Consider the following 16,936-nt stretch of genomic DNA (forward strand, 5'->3'; position numbering starts at 1 on the left):
GAATATATCAGCATTAGTTGTACTACTTCTTGTTCACCATATGGATGACTAGTGCCAGGTACTACACCTAACAAATAGAATGAGGGACAAAAAACTTTGAAAAAAATCTTTCATTTCAGTTGATTTTAAAAGACAACTAAAACACAACTATTTGCAATTCCAGTTGTTATTGAGTTCCTTAATGTGAAACTACAAGAATAAGCATATAAAGTTTAACAGCACATTAAACAGGTTTCAGAGAGCATGATCTCAGTAAGAGTTCCTCTTCAAATAAAGAACGGAATATTAGGAAATGTTAGTTTAAATCATTTTTATAGCGAAAAACGTCAAAGAATTAAGTCCATTGTTATTAAATATTTTTGAAGTCTCAGTCAGTGTGTACTAAGGAGGGAGGACGTTCCAACGACCGCTGTTTCATGCCGGAGGGTTAATGTCGTTGCGCTGTTCTTCACTACTAAAGGTCCGGCTTCCGTTTAAACTAAGGTAAGTGTACATTTGATGATGTATGTACCTAGTGCAACATGGCTATTATCTAAATAATATTAATCTTCATTGTTGCTGTAAAATTTATTTTTATTATTAGCATTGTGGCTGAGGTCCGGTCAGTATCGGAGTCGCATAAACGATGTCAAATGTCATCACAACAGTCTGCATTACCTTCAGTGAATCTGATAACGTTTGTGGCAAATGCTAATAACATACACAGCAGCTAACGAAGATATTTGGGCAATGAGTGGCATCCTTATCAATTAATAAAATGTGGCTTTAACGCAGTTTTAGATCAGAATATGATAAGAGCATAGAATATGTTGGCAGTCTCGAACTACAGACACCCTTCTATTTCTAATTACTTCTAAAATTACTTCTAATAAAGTTATTTTTATTAGCAACATGTCCTCATGTCTTATTTTGTTACGAAACGCAATTACACATCAACTGAAATTCAATCGTCATAGAGAGCTCTGCTTTGTCTGTGTGAACAGTTGCGTAAAGCCTCCTGTGGCTTTAGAAGGAGCTTTCTAAAGTCTGACAGAATAATACAGATGATGTTATTGCAGCTTGGGGTTGAGCCTTCAGATTTTTAACAGAAAGCCTGAGTTACAAACGGCTGCTATAGGCTGAAAATGTAGCACGTGTTGTTTGTGGAACTGACCCACACTTGAGGTTAACTGTGGGGATATCTCAGCTTCTGCTGCTTTAAGTTTGATGATCTGTCTCTTGTAAATCTCCCATATTTATTGAAATGCAATACTAAATCATCTGAGTGCACCTGTACATTTTCTGTTTATCAACTACTCATTTCACGTTTGTCAGTGCCTCCTTTTCTGGGGTTTAAAAATTATAGAACAAAGAACATGGTTAAGCTGCACACAGTGAGTTAGTTTTAGAAAGTAACGAAGAAAGTGACTGCTAATCTCTCAAATGTAATACTGAAGAAGGTCAGGAGGATAATCCGTTTTCCTCCAGTATTTGCATTGAGGAGACAATGACAGTCTTTATGTGCTGCCTGATAAAGCTAAGTTCACGTACCCTTTTTCCTGTCAACTCACAGATATCGGCTGATATGAGCAGATGCGAGATGCAGGATGGCGCCGTCCTGAGATCCAAACTCAGCAGGGTATGAACAGCTGAGTCTCAAACATGTCATCGAGGTTTGTTGCTGCTACCTGCTACTCCTTGAAGTGGACTTTTCCTCGCTGGAAAGCCACTCTTTACAGAACTTGTCACCCATCGGAGCCAGAGCAATGGCTACTGGAGACTGTGGTTCAACGAAGGGCTCATAGATGGACTGCAGCCTTGTCATCAAGGGCAAACCTGAAGCCAGTGTTTGCCAAAGCTCCAGCATTTGGAGATAAGCCTGCTATTGTAGACAGTAGTGGCAGCCACAGCTACAAGCAGGTGTATTGCAGCAGCTTAAGCCTTGCAGCAAGAATCAGTACAGCACTCAACTCTAACTTTGGGGGTCTGGAAGGAAAACGAATCTCCTTCCTGTGTGCTAATGATGCATCCTATACAGTGGCACAGTGGGCGACATGGATGAGCGGTGGTACGGCAGTGCCACTGTACCGAAGACACCCTCAGTCTGAACTGGAGTACCTAATCTCAGACTCCCAGAGTTCACTGCTGGTGGCAGGGTATCCCTATGCTGAAACCCTTGAGCCGCTGGCACAGAGGCTTGGGCTGCCATGCCTGGTATTGCCCCCTACTTCTGACCTGTGCACTTTAGATGGGGCAGATGTTCATGAGAAGGACATGGCCATAACTGACTGGGCTGATCGACCAGCTATGATCATCTACACCAGTGGTACCACAGGGAGACCCAAGGGAGTTCTGCATACACACAGCAGCATCCTAGCCATGGTAAATGTTTTCTTTTAAACCATAATTACACTGGAGCCAAAGCAAATTACATTTCAACTACTTTTTGTCATCGACTCAGACTTCTAGTTTGACGCCTGTAGATTTTAATTCATAGCAAAAAAAAAGAAACCAATTGGTTCATGACTTTGACATAGCAGGGGATGGTACAGCTGCTGCTAATGTACTAAAAGCTGTGTCTAATTTAAATAACAAGCAGTGTGGGTTGTCTGTTTTTGTAATTATTTGGTTATCCTAACCCTTTATGACAGCTAAACATAACACTGTTAGTGTAATAAGAAAGAATTTAGTTTTTTTGTTCACCATGGTCTTTATGTAGTCCACTTTATAATCATTTATCAAATTTATTTACAATTACACATCACAAATTTGTATCTTGGTAAAAATAAACAAATAAAAAATCAGAGGGATCCAGGACAAGATATTTTGCATATGTCCTATGTTTATGGAAAACCATGAATACTGGATAAAGTATTGTTTTTTTAATCTTTTTTACTCAAATATCCCTATCAGGTTTGGGATCAAAAATACTGTATCAGTTTAGCTATAATTGGTAAGATATTTGTGTTGGGACTGTTGGTGATTGAACGATAGGAGGCATGTTTTCCTTGTGTCTTACATTGGCGGGACTAAGATACAAGGAAAAGACACAAGAGAAGGAAATGACAGTGCTTACAAGAGATTTAGGATGTACCCATTGTGTCATGGCGACACGCTCTTCTCTCTCTTTCCCCTCCCTCTCCCTCAGGTCCAATGTCTGGTTTCAGAGTGGGCATGGTCCAGAGATGATGTCATCCTCCACACCTTGCCTCTCCACCACTTCCATGGCATTGTTAACAAGCTGCTGTGTCCCCTCTGGGTGGGCGCCACCTGCATCATGCTGCCTGAATTCCAACCTCAGAAGGTCTAGACTTTACTTTGTTTCTGTTGTTTTCTTGTTTGTAACTCTCTCTCCTGGTACAGTGTACCTTTCATTAACACTGCTCAACAAAAAAGGCAGTCGTATGGCTGTAAGCCTTGGCAGGTGCCAATCAAGCCAGTCATTGATTAGTGAGGCTAAGAAGGATTTCAGATGTAAAAGTCCTGTATGGACAAGGTGCTACTGGCTCATAAAAGACCTACAATTATTTCCACATCAGTCCTTCTTTCTCTATCAGTGTTTCACTTTCTGCTCCCACATTTCATCCATCCTTCTTTTATTCCCGCTTCACCTCCTCTCCCTCTTTCCTTCTGTCAGTTTCTCCTCCTTCTCCTCCATGTCCCTCTCTGACTGTCAAACTAAGTGTTTGGGGCTCAGTGATGAATTGCCCTGTGTGGCTTTGTGTCTGACCAGTGCTGACTCACGGCAGGGGCTTAAGCAGCAGATCAATCGATGAGCTGACATTGAAGGATGATAGTGCTTGTTTGCCCTATGGAGAAAGGGGAAGATGGGGTGCCTAGTGTTTATATATGCGTGTCGATCGAGTGTGTGTGTGTGTGTGTGTGTGTTTTTGTTTGTATGTCAGGACCAGCTTAATGGCTGGGAAGGGAGATGGAAAGGAAAGGATTTTAAAGGCCAAGTATGTACCTATCAACACAATATTAAACTGTTATCCCTGCCCTTGCATACCAAACTACAAAAGCCCTTGTCTCACCCTCAGAAAAAAGCCTTTATTCTTCTGCTCTTGAAGTTACAGTAGATTGATGAAGTGATTGATAGTCTGTCTGTTCTGTCCCCTAAGATCTCCGAAGAGTGGCCTAAGCAGCAGAGGCTGGCATTGATTTTTGCTGATTTCGCCTGGAGATAGTGACAGAAATTTTCAGTGCACAAATTGTGATCCAGCAAATCACAGATACATTTATTTTAAGTGTGCTTTTGCAGGCTGACAAAGGCAGATGTTGTTTCTGGGATTCACACAGCACTGGTCAGGTTTTGTTTATTTAAATCTCCATTGACTTGTTCATCACAGCAAGTAATATTTTGGCTAACCATTAAGAAATGATTCATTTAAACGAAAGTTAAATGTAATAACACACTGAGATGTTGCAATTTAGACCAGACTTGGAAAGAAGAAACATACTGAATCTGCGGGTGTCACTCCGTACAGTGGGCTGATCTGTCAGCCGTTTAACCACTGCTAGATGATTCCCATCTAATTTTGTACGGACATTCATGTTCCTCAGATAAAGAAGTCGACTGATTCAGGTGATCTCTTCACCTCACCTCCTCTAGCACCACCAGCAGATCAGAATTTAATTTAACATCTGCCAGATGTATTGGCACAAAATGTGGTCTAGATATGTGGTTAACATTTGTGGCTTTGAGTGGAATGTTTTATCTGTTATTATTAAATCATTGAAAGGTTTAGTGCACTGACATTTTTATTTCATTTATGTAATCACCCCAACTTTTCCTCTAGTTTCAACAGGTCCAGTACTTGGTCTTTTCATTCATTCAGTATATTCGTTCTAAGCATGTTAGCATGCTGACATTCAAATTGTTCCTAAAGCACCACTGTGCCCAGGTACAGCCTCACCGAACCGCTATTTTGACAGTGCCTTGAGTACGATACCTGAATTTTATTACCAATGCCAGAATTATATTTTTTGATATCTTACCTTGCAAAATATTTTTTTTAAATTTCTAGAACACATTTTTTATTTCTTTTTACCAAAGTACAAGTCACTGTACAAAACCTTCCTAGAAACAGGTCTATGATGGTCACATTTTTTATTTTAATCATATCACAAGTATCATATTATGATAGTTAGAAAATGAAACGATAAATTACGATATCAATGGAAACAGCTGATCAAGGAATAAGTAAGCTGGACTAACTTGACCAAGCATCGGCACCAACTTTTGATACGTGACCGTTTTGGATACTCAGTGCTACGGACACACTGGTGTTCAATACCCAGTATCTCAAAGGAAGAGTTGGGATTGTACTGGAGTCCCATGTTGAGAGCAGGGCTGAGCAGCTCACACAGTTGTTTAGGATGCAGGCTGTGGCTCTGGATTCTCATGACATCCTGTTCCCTGTGTGGAGGCCAGCGTTTCGATGGACATAAATTGCCTTCCTCTCCCCTCTGTGTTGGACTTGGTTGAAGCGCTCCACTGCACTTGATAGACACCACCCACAATGGTCAGGGTACGCTCAGTTAATAATCCTTCTCTCTGCACCAAGTTTTATTTGGTAAACAATTTTTACATCAGCCTCTAATGATATTGTCAGAAATTGGATAGGGATCTGATTAGACTGTTGACAAGTCTTAATAATATCAGCTTTATTTATCTATATATTTCAGTTTTCTTTGTTTATTAGAGGCAGTGGAGATGAGGGGAAGAGTTGTTAGTAGATAATAGATTAGGTGAGTCTACAACAAGGTGACTCAGGAGAAGTGGAAGGAAGCGTTTAGAAATTGCAGGTTTATTAAGAAGGATGTGGTTGCATTGTAAGTGAGAGGGATGATGGGAGAGAATGCATCCTTCTGTGTGTGAGCATGCATATACAGTAGATGTGTGTGTGTGTGTGAGAGAGAGAGAGAGGGAGTGTGAGATAGAGAAGGACTGCAGAGGCAGCGAAGCAGGAAATTATGAAATGGAGAGAGAAGGTAAGTGAATGTGAGATAGGAAGCGAAAGAGAGAGGGGAGAAAGATGAAGGGAAGATGTAGAGTCAGTGATGAAAGTGTGAAATGAAAAAGAAGCACTTGGGAAATGGAGGTGGAATGAAAGAAGAAAAAGTATGGATAAGTAGTCTGAGAGGGGAAGGGAGAGGAGGAAGCTGGGGAGGAGCTCTTGTCTCCCAGCCCAGGAGGTAGATGGGACTTAGAGTGGCACTCACCTTCACTTAATTTAAGCTGTGGTCCCATCCTCCAGTCATCTACTGCGTTGTACCAGAGTGTGTGTGTGTGTGTGTGTGTGTGTGTGTGTGTGTGTGTGTGTGTGTGTGTGTGTGTGAAGGATGAGGTAGAGTGGGTGCAGGCGGGGTGTGTAAAACAACTTTGTTCATGAACAAGTGAGTTTATGTAATATTTGAACAGTATTTATATATGTGCAGGAAGTTTATGGTACGTTTATTTAACATCTGTGTGTGTTTGAAGCAGCATGTGGCTCTTTCTGTAACAGTCAAAAAGCACATTTGTCAAAAGCAGTAACCGTACAGGAGGCCTTTTAACTGGCCAACGTGCCAGCTCTGCCCTAGGGCACGCCACTGTTTTCCTCTGCTTGATCTTGACTTTTTATTGTTCTCTCTTTGGCATCGTGTTGACAGGTTTAATATGAGGCTGCTGCCTGGGCATTGCCATTTATATCAAATAAAATAAAATAAAAAATGCACTTTTTTGTAGCACATGCACTAATGGAATGATCTCATATGTAATAATTTAGCCTGCATAGACCCATTCATTAGATACACTGCTTTTTTTTTTTTTACCTTATTACCTCTGCCTAGGGGATGTTCACAGCATAACTCAAACAGTAATGAATGGATTTTCATGACTTTTTTGCAGTGGTAGTGTATGGACCATGGTACGATCTATTAGATTTTGGTGCTGATGCAGATCATCATCCAGATCCAGGAATTTTTAAAGGATTCTTCACCAATGTGAGATAGTCCCAGTTTCAATAATTTGCTTCTAACTTCATACACAGTGCCTACAATGCTTGGGCAAAAACTGCAAGATAACATCTAGCACACAACAAGGTATCATTTGGATACAAGTAATATTCCTGATCTACTGATCCACAATGATAAAATTAATAGGACTCGCAGAAGACTCGCTACTTTAAGACAAACAGTGCTTGCAACTAAGGTCCAACTCTAGCTGAAACTGCTGATTCACTAGAGGGTCAGTGAGTTTGAGGTATCTTAGAAAGGTACTGAGCTACAGCCTGAAGAAAATTCCCATTAGTGAAATATTGTTTTTTATTGAGTAACTTCCAAAACACTGCTGATATCAGTGTGGTTCCATATGCTATGGGTAGGTTTTCATGGTCGAGCTTTTAGGTGGATTGGCATTATGGGGAAACTGAACTGCCTTGGTGTAGGTTTGCAGTCTGTCTCTCTCTCCTCTTTCCTCCCTCTTCAGTTATATGTTGTGCTTATCTCTTTCTCCCACTCTCTCTCTTTCTGTCTCTGTCTGTGTGTCCCAGGTTTGGGAGGCACTGTTGCGCTCCAAGGCTCCCATGGTTAATGTGTTTATGGCTGTGCCAACTATCTACTCTAAGCTGATCCAGTACTACGACCAGCACTTCATACAGCCTCATGTCAGGGACTTCGTCAAAGCGACCTGCAAAGACAGAATCAGGTATTGGCTGTGGGATTAATGAAAGACTTATGAGTAGATGTATTTGTGGATATACTGTATGTATAGTATGTGTGTTTATACAGACCGGTGACAGATTTAAAGTAGAAGCTGCAATAAATGCATGGAGAAATCCGACAAACATGGCACCAGGTGCCGCTGGGTGGGTGTCTAAATGAAGTGAGGAGTCACATGCTGTGTGAACCCGGCTGAAAACCTGTGAGAAATTTTGTACTAAAATGTCAGATAGAGGTCTACACCACCAACGTCAAAACACTGGATGAGGGAATATTTTCAAAGAATGGCATTCATCCCTCCAGAGGAGTTCCAGAGATGGTACAGTCTATGTCAAGGAGCTGGTACACCGACTTAATTTACAAGAACACTTTATTTTGGTTTCCTTTAACTTGTTGCCCATCTGTTTATATGTGTCTATACATATCAGGTAAAGAGTTGACTATTGCTTTCAGGAGGGTGTTTTATTGCCCTTTGATACTTTTGGTGTTATCGTCCCTGTTTCAGAGATAATGTAATTACATTGATATATTACTTTTATTCAACAGTCTTTACCTTGTTAGATTTTATGTGTTGTCACAGTTTTGTGTGTTTTCTAATTTATTGGCTGTGCAGTACCAATATTTTCTACTACTTCATTATTATAGAATTTTCCACACGGAAAGCATATTTCTTATTGACTCGCACAAATCCTGCACATCGCACATGAAAGTCCCACAACGCAACAGATAATGTGAACAGGGCAGAAATGGTTTTCTTCAATATAGTATCTGAAATGTTTTTTTTTTTTAAATTTTAATTACCCTTTCTAGCCCTCATTACCCTGATGCCCTGTTGATTTTAGGTCTGGTACAGTTTAAGTTTAAGTTTTTATGGTATAGCATAACTTGGAAATGTGTTATTTGGAGCCTTCAGTGTTTCCCTCGTATTCAACATTCTCCTCTCCAGGTTAATGGTTTCGGGCTCGGCTGCTCTACCTCTTCCAACTCTGCAGCGCTGGGAGGAGATTACAGGACACACACTGCTGGAACGCTACGGCATGACTGAGATCGGAATGGCACTATTGAACCCTCTCAAGGGTCCACGCATCCCAGGTACACAAGTTCACATATGTACACAGAGACTCTGACTAGATGTGTGATTCAGAACTGTTTACTCTAATGCCTTTACTCTAGTGGATAATAATGTCATACAACTGCAGGCATCAAGACACTAACCAGGACAGCTGAAATGTAGGCCTTGGTCCTCTTCTGAGCTAATTGCTGTGAGGTTACAACCTGAATCAGTGGCAGGAAATGAAGCCAGAACAACATGTCTTTAAAAGACAGGTTTCACATCTGATAATCAGCAGTTACTCAAGCGTAAAAACAAGCTTAAGTGGTATAAGCACCAGTAAAGGTAAATTACAGTAAAGAGTGCAGGGGTAGTGAGTCCATTAGTTTAATAACAGGTCACATGTCTCTCTTTCTTTTTATTTCTTTATTGAAAAAGATGTAGCAGTAACTGTCATCTGATTTTGGTCTTGTGCTCTTCAGTGGTCTTGTCATTACCATGTCAATCAAACTGAACACAGTTTTCACTGAGCTTAAAAGTTTGGATTAACTGACAGGCACCACTTCTAACAGATGAAGACAAGCTATATGAATGTGGATATAATTTGCTCTGACAATGCTAGTCTGAAATTTATTGTTGTTGTTGGCTTTGGGAGTAAAAACATCAGCTCCTCTGTAATCTGTTGTTTCACTGTAGCAATTGAGCCTTACTAGCTTTTTAAATTTGGTATGTTATGATTAACAGTCAACAAACATGCACTCAGTGGTTTCTTCCACCGTCATCGCATTAAATATATTTTTTAAAGTGTGTGTGTCCAGTGAGTCTGGTTCTGGAGACAGTGATGGATTAAATTGAACTCATGGAGCAGAGGATTTCCTTTCTGCTTTTGATTTTCTTTTCTGAAGCTGACTAAAAGCTACTGGTCATCTATCTGAAACACTGTAATATCATCTTGATGGCTACTGTATATCTCAGTATGCAGCACATTCAACCATGACACGGACATCATCAAAAGGTTTAATAAATGTGGGTAAAAAAAGGGCTGTCTCTTACTTACATTATGGCAATATGTTCAGGGTTTACAAATGAGATTCCACTGCTGTGATTACATGTTTAATTCAGATGACTTTCCCAGATTATTCTGCACTTTGGATCCACGAAACCAGACTGTTGGTCTGACCACACAATTAGTAACTTTCCTCTTCTTGATCAAATCTCTCTCACATACTGTATCTCTGATATTGTTCTGCCTCTCTCACCAGTTTTAGCGTTTCAGCTTCATGTGTTGTGTTTTGATCGCAGGCAGTTTTGTCTGATGTCAGGTTAAAAAAAAACCCTATCATCTCAGCTAGGCCTCCCTCATACATGCAGAAACAAAGGCAAGGTCTTGAAACGAGGTCAGGGTAGTGGTGGTTGCTTTCTTCTCCTGTCCTCCCTCCTTCCTCTCTCTCCCCACCTTCTCCTTCTCTTCCTGTTCCCCAGCCAACTCTTCCTCTTACAGGTACCAGCTAATTAGCTTGCAAATGGCTTGGGTAATCCTCTGTCTTGCTGTTTTGTTTTGTTTTGTTTGTCAGGTAATGTTTGACATAAACTGTTGTAGGTTGTGTTTGAATCCTCTCAGGTGATTGTTAAGAATGGCTTCAAGAGGTCTGTGGTGTTCCACTGCAGCATAGAGACATGTGCGAGACGTGTATGTGGGCAAGAGCTTGTGCCTGTTTGAGTCGAAGTGTTCCTGTCTTGTCTTTAAGTAGGTTAAAATGGATCAATAGCAACTGCAGGAAACACTCAGAGAAGAGTAGTGAAGTGGAGTCACCCTCTCTCCTATACACATTTGTTTCTTTCTGACCACCAACAGCTAAGTAGCAGGAGAACTCAGCTCTTAATGCACCTTATTGACACAGATTTTATTTATTTATTTTACTGTATTTAGGGCATATTGTTGTTGTATCTTACAGTTTTGGAGCATTACAGATTTACAGCGGTGTGGCTTTCTAGGTCATACTGTCCTTGCTGAATTGTATGACAGTTTTTTCTGTCTTTATCTCACTTTGCTGCCACGTCGACCTTTTTGATCACTTTTATTCCTGCTTTTCAGCTGCTATTTTCTTTTTTCTTTTTTTTTACTAACAAAGAGAACAGAGATTGCACCACACCTTCCAGCCCCAAGTCTGATTCCTTCTTTTTCATTTGAAGCCCAAAGTTATGAAGTCTTCTATTGATTGAAGAGTAACTGTACAACAATCCCATCACTCCAATACAGACCTTTTCTTATCCACCGTGGAGCATTTATTACCCGCCTGTGCACTTAAAATGGCTGATTGAATCATCAAGACCAAAATGGTGCGAGTCTTCAAAATTTTTCAAGCCCTTGATGTGAGAAAGACAAAAATGATGGTAGATGTGGGCCTAACAGGGGAAAGTCAAATCTCTAATGCACTGTGGAGACTTTGTTATTGCAGGATGGTAATGTTTTTTTGTCTTTTTGTAGATGGCAGTTTGTCATTGAGCCGGGTAAGAAAGATTACTGTGTCTACTCTATGAAGAGCGCTTCACCCACAAGATGAGAGCTTGAGAGACTGACCTATTTTTTGCAGGTTTATTCTAAAAGATAATTCAGTGTTTTAAGACCTTGGGTTATTTTAATTTCGTACTAATTGCTAATAACAATAATACATAAAATATTAATTTCTAAGATCTTATGTAAAAGTAAAACGGAACTGTGCCTGAGTTCCCCTTTGATTTGAACACTGCCAAGAAATATGAAAAGGCAAATATATAAGCAGTCCTACCATATTTGGAAAAGAGAACAAAGACAAATGCCAAACTTGGTTATACATTATTGCAGATACATGGTCTTCCTTTCATTTTTACCTCTAAATAGTGTTTTAGATGAACTGACTGAGCAGTTGTGAACTATTTGATCATCTGGACACTTGTTTCAATTTGCCTTGATTTTAAAGAGGACCTCTTTTGTTGAGGTGACCCATATTTAGAGGTATTAAGGGTCTGTTTATACCAGAAAAGTAGCTATTATGAGGTACTGTTCATGTCCATGATGGAAATCAAAAGTGTTTTTGTTGTTCTCAATGGCCACACTCAAAGATGAGGTGAAAAGTTGGCCATTACAGAGAGGAAGGGAAACATGATATTGTTTAAATATGGCAATGACAACACATATTAGCTGTATATAGCTACATATAGCTCCGTTCTCACGTCTGCACAGCTGACCAATCATGGCATGAGATGCGTATGAACGCCAGATTGTTGGTTTCATGAAACAACATTAGAAAGGTGTGGGTTATAGGGATTTCCAAAGATGTTCAATTGAGCAACGAGTGTTTCTAACAGAGCATACGGGAAACCTAACCCTGCTGTAGTGTCCTTGAGTAAGACACTGAATGTTCTCCACCTGTAGTTGATCCTGATCCACTCCACCCTCCATACTGTGACTAAGGAAAAGAAGACACCATGGCCTCTTTATACTTTAGGTCTTACTTAAATTGTACACATTTTCCATGGCGGTTCAGGATGCAGTCATAACATGGCATGATTTGGCTTATGTAACTGCTAGCTGTTTTTTTTTAAATGATCATGCAGTGTATTAACCTTCTGACTCAAGTTTGTTTGTTTGTTATCCTGCTTGTCCATTGTGAAACACTGTAGTCCTTTCTGGACTGAGTGCAAGTAATGGAGCGCATGTGATGGACATTGCCAATCAGGACTAGAGTGGTTTAGATCAATATGAAATGAGAGAATCACTCTTTAATTAGGACTCGACCTGTTCATTATGGGGAGAGCACACACACACACACAAAATACCACTGAGTTCGTCTCTGTGCATCCCGTGTGCACGGTTTGCTAACTCAGGAGGTTACATTTGCACACACACAAAGATGGAGGTGATGTCAGTACGTGTTGGAATTTTTTAATTTGGAGCACATTTTTTACACAGTAATTAATAGTTTCACTTAAACATTAGAGCAGCACACAGTTGTCAACCGCTGCTGCATTTTTGACACTATTATTCTATTCCATAATTTGTCAGCTTAGTTATAATGTTTTTATGCAACTGTGCGTCAGTTAAAAGCCTTGTCAAACACTCAGCAGTAGTTAGGACTAAATGACTTAATTGTAGCATAAGTCAGTGCTTTGCCTTTTTTTTTTCTTTGAACCAATGTAAAATGGGTGCAGAGAGAAAGAGGAGTGTGATGATGTGAATTTTGGATTGATTTATTGCCATGGATGCAGGCAAAGGTTAAAGGCTCTGCCAATGCTCATGATAGATCCCAGTACCCTGGGCCTGGGAATGTATACCTATTTTTAAGCATCCTAAGACAAATGTGCAAAAATAGTTCTCTTATTTGGAGTTTTCTTGATGTTGATGAAAACAGCTGCATCGGGCATCACCTTTACTGTCTAAGTAATCTGGCTTATGCTGACTGAGACAAATGACTATGTGGCCAGTTATGCCCCGCAGACACAGATTAACGCCATCTTGAAAGGGAGCACTCCCACTGTGGTAAAGGTTGATGACAATCACTCCATTGGTCATTGCCCATGAGTGTTCAACTTTTATAAAATTGAAAAAAATCATTTCTTTTTCAGTGGACTTTCTTCTCTTTGTACTCATGTCTTGTTTTTGTGTTTCTGCTTGTTTTGTTGGCAGGAGCCGTAGGGTTGCCACTTCCCGGTATGGAAGTCCGGATTGTCATGAATAACACATCCAACACCACGATTGTGGAGGGCAATCACAGAGAGACTCGGGTAATCAATCAACAAATAAGTTTATCTATAGGAGGTGGATTTGATTATGAATTTGAAACTCCATATTCAGTTGTGCAAGCCAGAATGCAGATATTGACACCTTATTTCCCCTAAATAAATGTAAAATGTGAGATATTAGTTTTTCTTGTTAATATTCATGAAAATGTAGTATTTTGCCTTCATAATTGCATGCAGATATGATTCCGTTTAGCATTTGTTTGTCTTGCTATTGTTAGCTAGTTCATCACCTGTCAATCAGCTACAGTACAGTAGATGGTCGTTTAAGCAGTGTCATGGCAAACTCCTTTAAACTGTCTACTCCAGCTGTCTTGGTCTGTTTCTTTCTTTGTGTGAATATGCCATAGGTGCAGCCAGGTCTAGAGGGGAGAGAGGGGGAGCTCTTGGTTCGAGGTCCATCTGTCTTTAAGGAGTACTGGAACAAGCCTCAGGAGACCCGAGAGTGTTTCACTGATGATGGCTGGTTCAAAACAGGTACCAAACTCTCCTCTTTTCCCTCTTCTCTTAACTCACACTTCAGCACTGTACATGCACACACACATTCACACACAAGCCCTTGGAGGGAGTGAATTCTGCCACTAATTGCACCTACATGAGTGGTACTGTCAGAGGGATACACAGGAGGAGGAAAGATGTCAAAAGATTTTTTCTTCTGTTTTGTAGACTGCACTTTCAGGGCTTGATTTTAAACACTTAAAAACCAGAGGTCTAGTCCTGGAAGCACACAAACATACACAGTCACAAATTCAGTGTATGCATCTGTCTGTGATGTGTGTGTGTGTGTATGCACATTTTGAAGGACTGATAAATGTGTGTTTTTGGTGCTGCAGGGCATTTTTCCTCCTAAGTGGTTGTGACTGCTCTGAGTCTTTAGGAACCAAGTACTTCTCTCTCACTCTTCCTCTCCTTCTCCCTCGTTCCCTCTCTTTAGTGTGTTTGTGTGGTAGCACAGAGTAAAGCTGTCATCAGAGGCTTTCTCCCCTTGCAGCCCAGCACTTCACTCTCTGCCCCCGAAAGGAGCCCTGCTTTACTGCAAAGCCACCAGGAGACAGGCGTTAGGTTGGCACAGGGGGAGGCTGAGGAGTGTGGAAGGAACGGCAGAAGCAACTGGGGCTTTGAATTGTTATGTGGATAACAGGAAATAAGGGCCAGAGGCAAAAGATTGAGGAAAGAGCGGGAAGTACTGAACCTGGAGATGTGGAGGTTCAGGGTTTAGAAGGAGTCACCTACAAAGGGTGGCACATGTAAGGCCACATGTAAGAGAGTGGGGACGGACAGTGTAGTGTTGGGGAGCCAGGGTGGGGGGGTGATGGAGAGTGAAGCAGGCTGAGGCTGTGGGAGAGCAGGGCAGAGTGTGTTTAATTGGCTTTGCAGGCTGGAAGGACAGAGATCCAGAGCACAGCATGCTGCTGTCACACTCCATTACAGCCACTGGCCACATAATGAGAGCCTGTGCAATCAGCTCCCCACAGACTGGTTCCTCAAGCCACACACACACACACACACACACACACACACACTGTGCACTACTCTATAGGAAGCTATCAAACACGTTCCTTGCCTACCCACCTGCCTGTGTTCCCTGATGCCAACTTTAACACAGACACACATATACAGTTCTAAAATGAAAGGCATGTTTTTGGTTCAGGAAGTAAAAGTCCTGCTTTTTCTGTTTAGACAATGGTAAATAGCAGCTGAAGTACTTTCAAATCTCAACTTTTATTCTATTATCTGTTCAGCTGATGAGCTACCGAGATAGGCTGCTGGCTGTAGCATATAGACATGAGTAGTATCGGTGTTCTCATCTCACTAAAAATGTCAAACTATTCCTTCATTCCACTTTACTTTTATATTCTTGGTCAGTGTTGCATTCATTTTGTAACTATGGTGAAGTGCTTATTCCCTCTTGCAATGAGAAACTGTTTGCTCAAGCTCCGATTCATGGATCGCACTGGCTTCCTTCCCCAAGTCGAGTAGCAGCTGAGGCTTGGAGTATTGAGCCATGTACCATATAGTACATTTTCACTGAAAAAAGTGGTAACCATTTAGACTAATGACTGTAACCTAAACTTGTGGTACTGGTAAATTATCCTGTGTTTCTTTGTTGTGGAACACTGAGAATATCAAGAACCCTTTCAAATGTGAATTTACAGTAAAGAAAAATACTTTTAGAACCAGCTTCATAACTGCACTCAACTAGTTTGCGAGTTACACCAAGCTACAGCTAATATAGTCACAGTCTAATGCAGTAGTCCTCTCTTCATGAAGGCGATAATCAGTTTTTGTGGAATCTGTTTTTAATTAGGTGTTTATTCAACTGTGTATTAGCTAGGTGTACCTAATAAACTGCCAACAGAGTGTATTTGTATCTATTCACTCAGAGACACATACAGGTGATTTATAAATAAGCAAATGTGGACAGTAAACCCTTGTCCACATACAGCAAAGCCTGCCAGGTCCACTCAGTTCTGGGGAGAAGACGTGTTAGATGGATGCTGGTTTCTTGCATTTCTAGCTTTGCTCTAGTACTTTTACCTGTTCCCTGTTTCACACTCTACCTTTCTAACACTCTGTCTCCTCTTTGCTCTCCATCTTTGACTTGCTGACACCTGGGTGATATCTCGTCACCTTCCCACAGTGCTTTATGTGTGTCAGATTTTCTACATCCTCCAAGACTTGACCTTCTGGAAAATGGAAGGTGTTCAGCACTACAGTGCTTTTCAGAGATCTGACTTAGATGTACCATTTTTACACCAGGGCTGTCAAAGTGACATGAGTGAACTTTTTTACTGAATTGTAAATGTTACACTTCAAGGCCACATCACCACAGTGGAGATTAAAAGGGATTTCCCTGCCCTGAATTGTGCCCCTTAAGCACCATCTACGCCAAGGTTACAGCCCTCCATCAGTCTGGCAGTTGTAGTGAAGGACAAAGGATATTTTATGCCACCTGACAGACTCAGCTCAGGGAAAGAAAGTCCATTTGCCATTTATCAAAGTACCGTAGCTTATGGCATGAGTGGAGTACCAACACTTTATTTGAGACATGGAGAATGAGGGTTGGTTTAAACCCGAGGGCTTTTTAGATATGGACAAGATGAAGTCTGAGAATAATATAAAGCTAATAGTGGAGACTGACAAGCCAGTAGGAAGAGGAGGAAAGGAGAGATGGGCAAAATGAGAGTTTAGATAAGGAAGTTCTCACCTGGTCTGAGGTGTCTTTTCTACTGTAAGTGGGTGGTGCATAGCATGACTGGGAAGCTGTAACCTTATCCTGAACTTCTCTCAGCACATTGATCCATTCTTGCCTTTTTCCCTCTTTGTGTGTTCGATAGTACTGTCTGTCTCGTGTCCAGAGCTACAATGAGAGTTGAGAAGATTTGGCTGTTAGATTTAGTGTGTACATGTCAATCCAGCAAC

General features: G+C 40.9%; 1 protein-coding gene across 1 annotated transcript in view; it reads left to right on the forward strand.

Moving 5' to 3' along the window:
* The first annotated feature begins 397 nt into the window (after window positions 1–397).
* Window positions 398–16,936, forward strand: part of acsf3 (acyl-CoA synthetase family member 3) — a 28,273-nt gene continuing 11,734 nt past the window's right edge. Inside the window, exons 1-7 of the mRNA XM_020609434.1 lie at window positions 398–483; window positions 1,553–2,361; window positions 3,128–3,283; window positions 7,515–7,669; window positions 8,630–8,775; window positions 13,401–13,498; window positions 13,864–13,990. Coding sequence (XP_020465090.1) covers window positions 1,642–2,361; window positions 3,128–3,283; window positions 7,515–7,669; window positions 8,630–8,775; window positions 13,401–13,498; window positions 13,864–13,990 — 1,402 coding nt within the window. The 5' untranslated portion in view covers window positions 398–483; window positions 1,553–1,641. The remainder of the gene's footprint in view (window positions 484–1,552; window positions 2,362–3,127; window positions 3,284–7,514; window positions 7,670–8,629; window positions 8,776–13,400; window positions 13,499–13,863; window positions 13,991–16,936) is intronic.

Source organism: Monopterus albus, unplaced genomic scaffold (genome assembly GCF_001952655.1).
Source record: "Monopterus albus unplaced genomic scaffold, M_albus_1.0 scaffold4.1, whole genome shotgun sequence".
Lineage (NCBI taxonomy): Eukaryota > Metazoa > Chordata > Actinopteri > Synbranchiformes > Synbranchidae > Monopterus > Monopterus albus.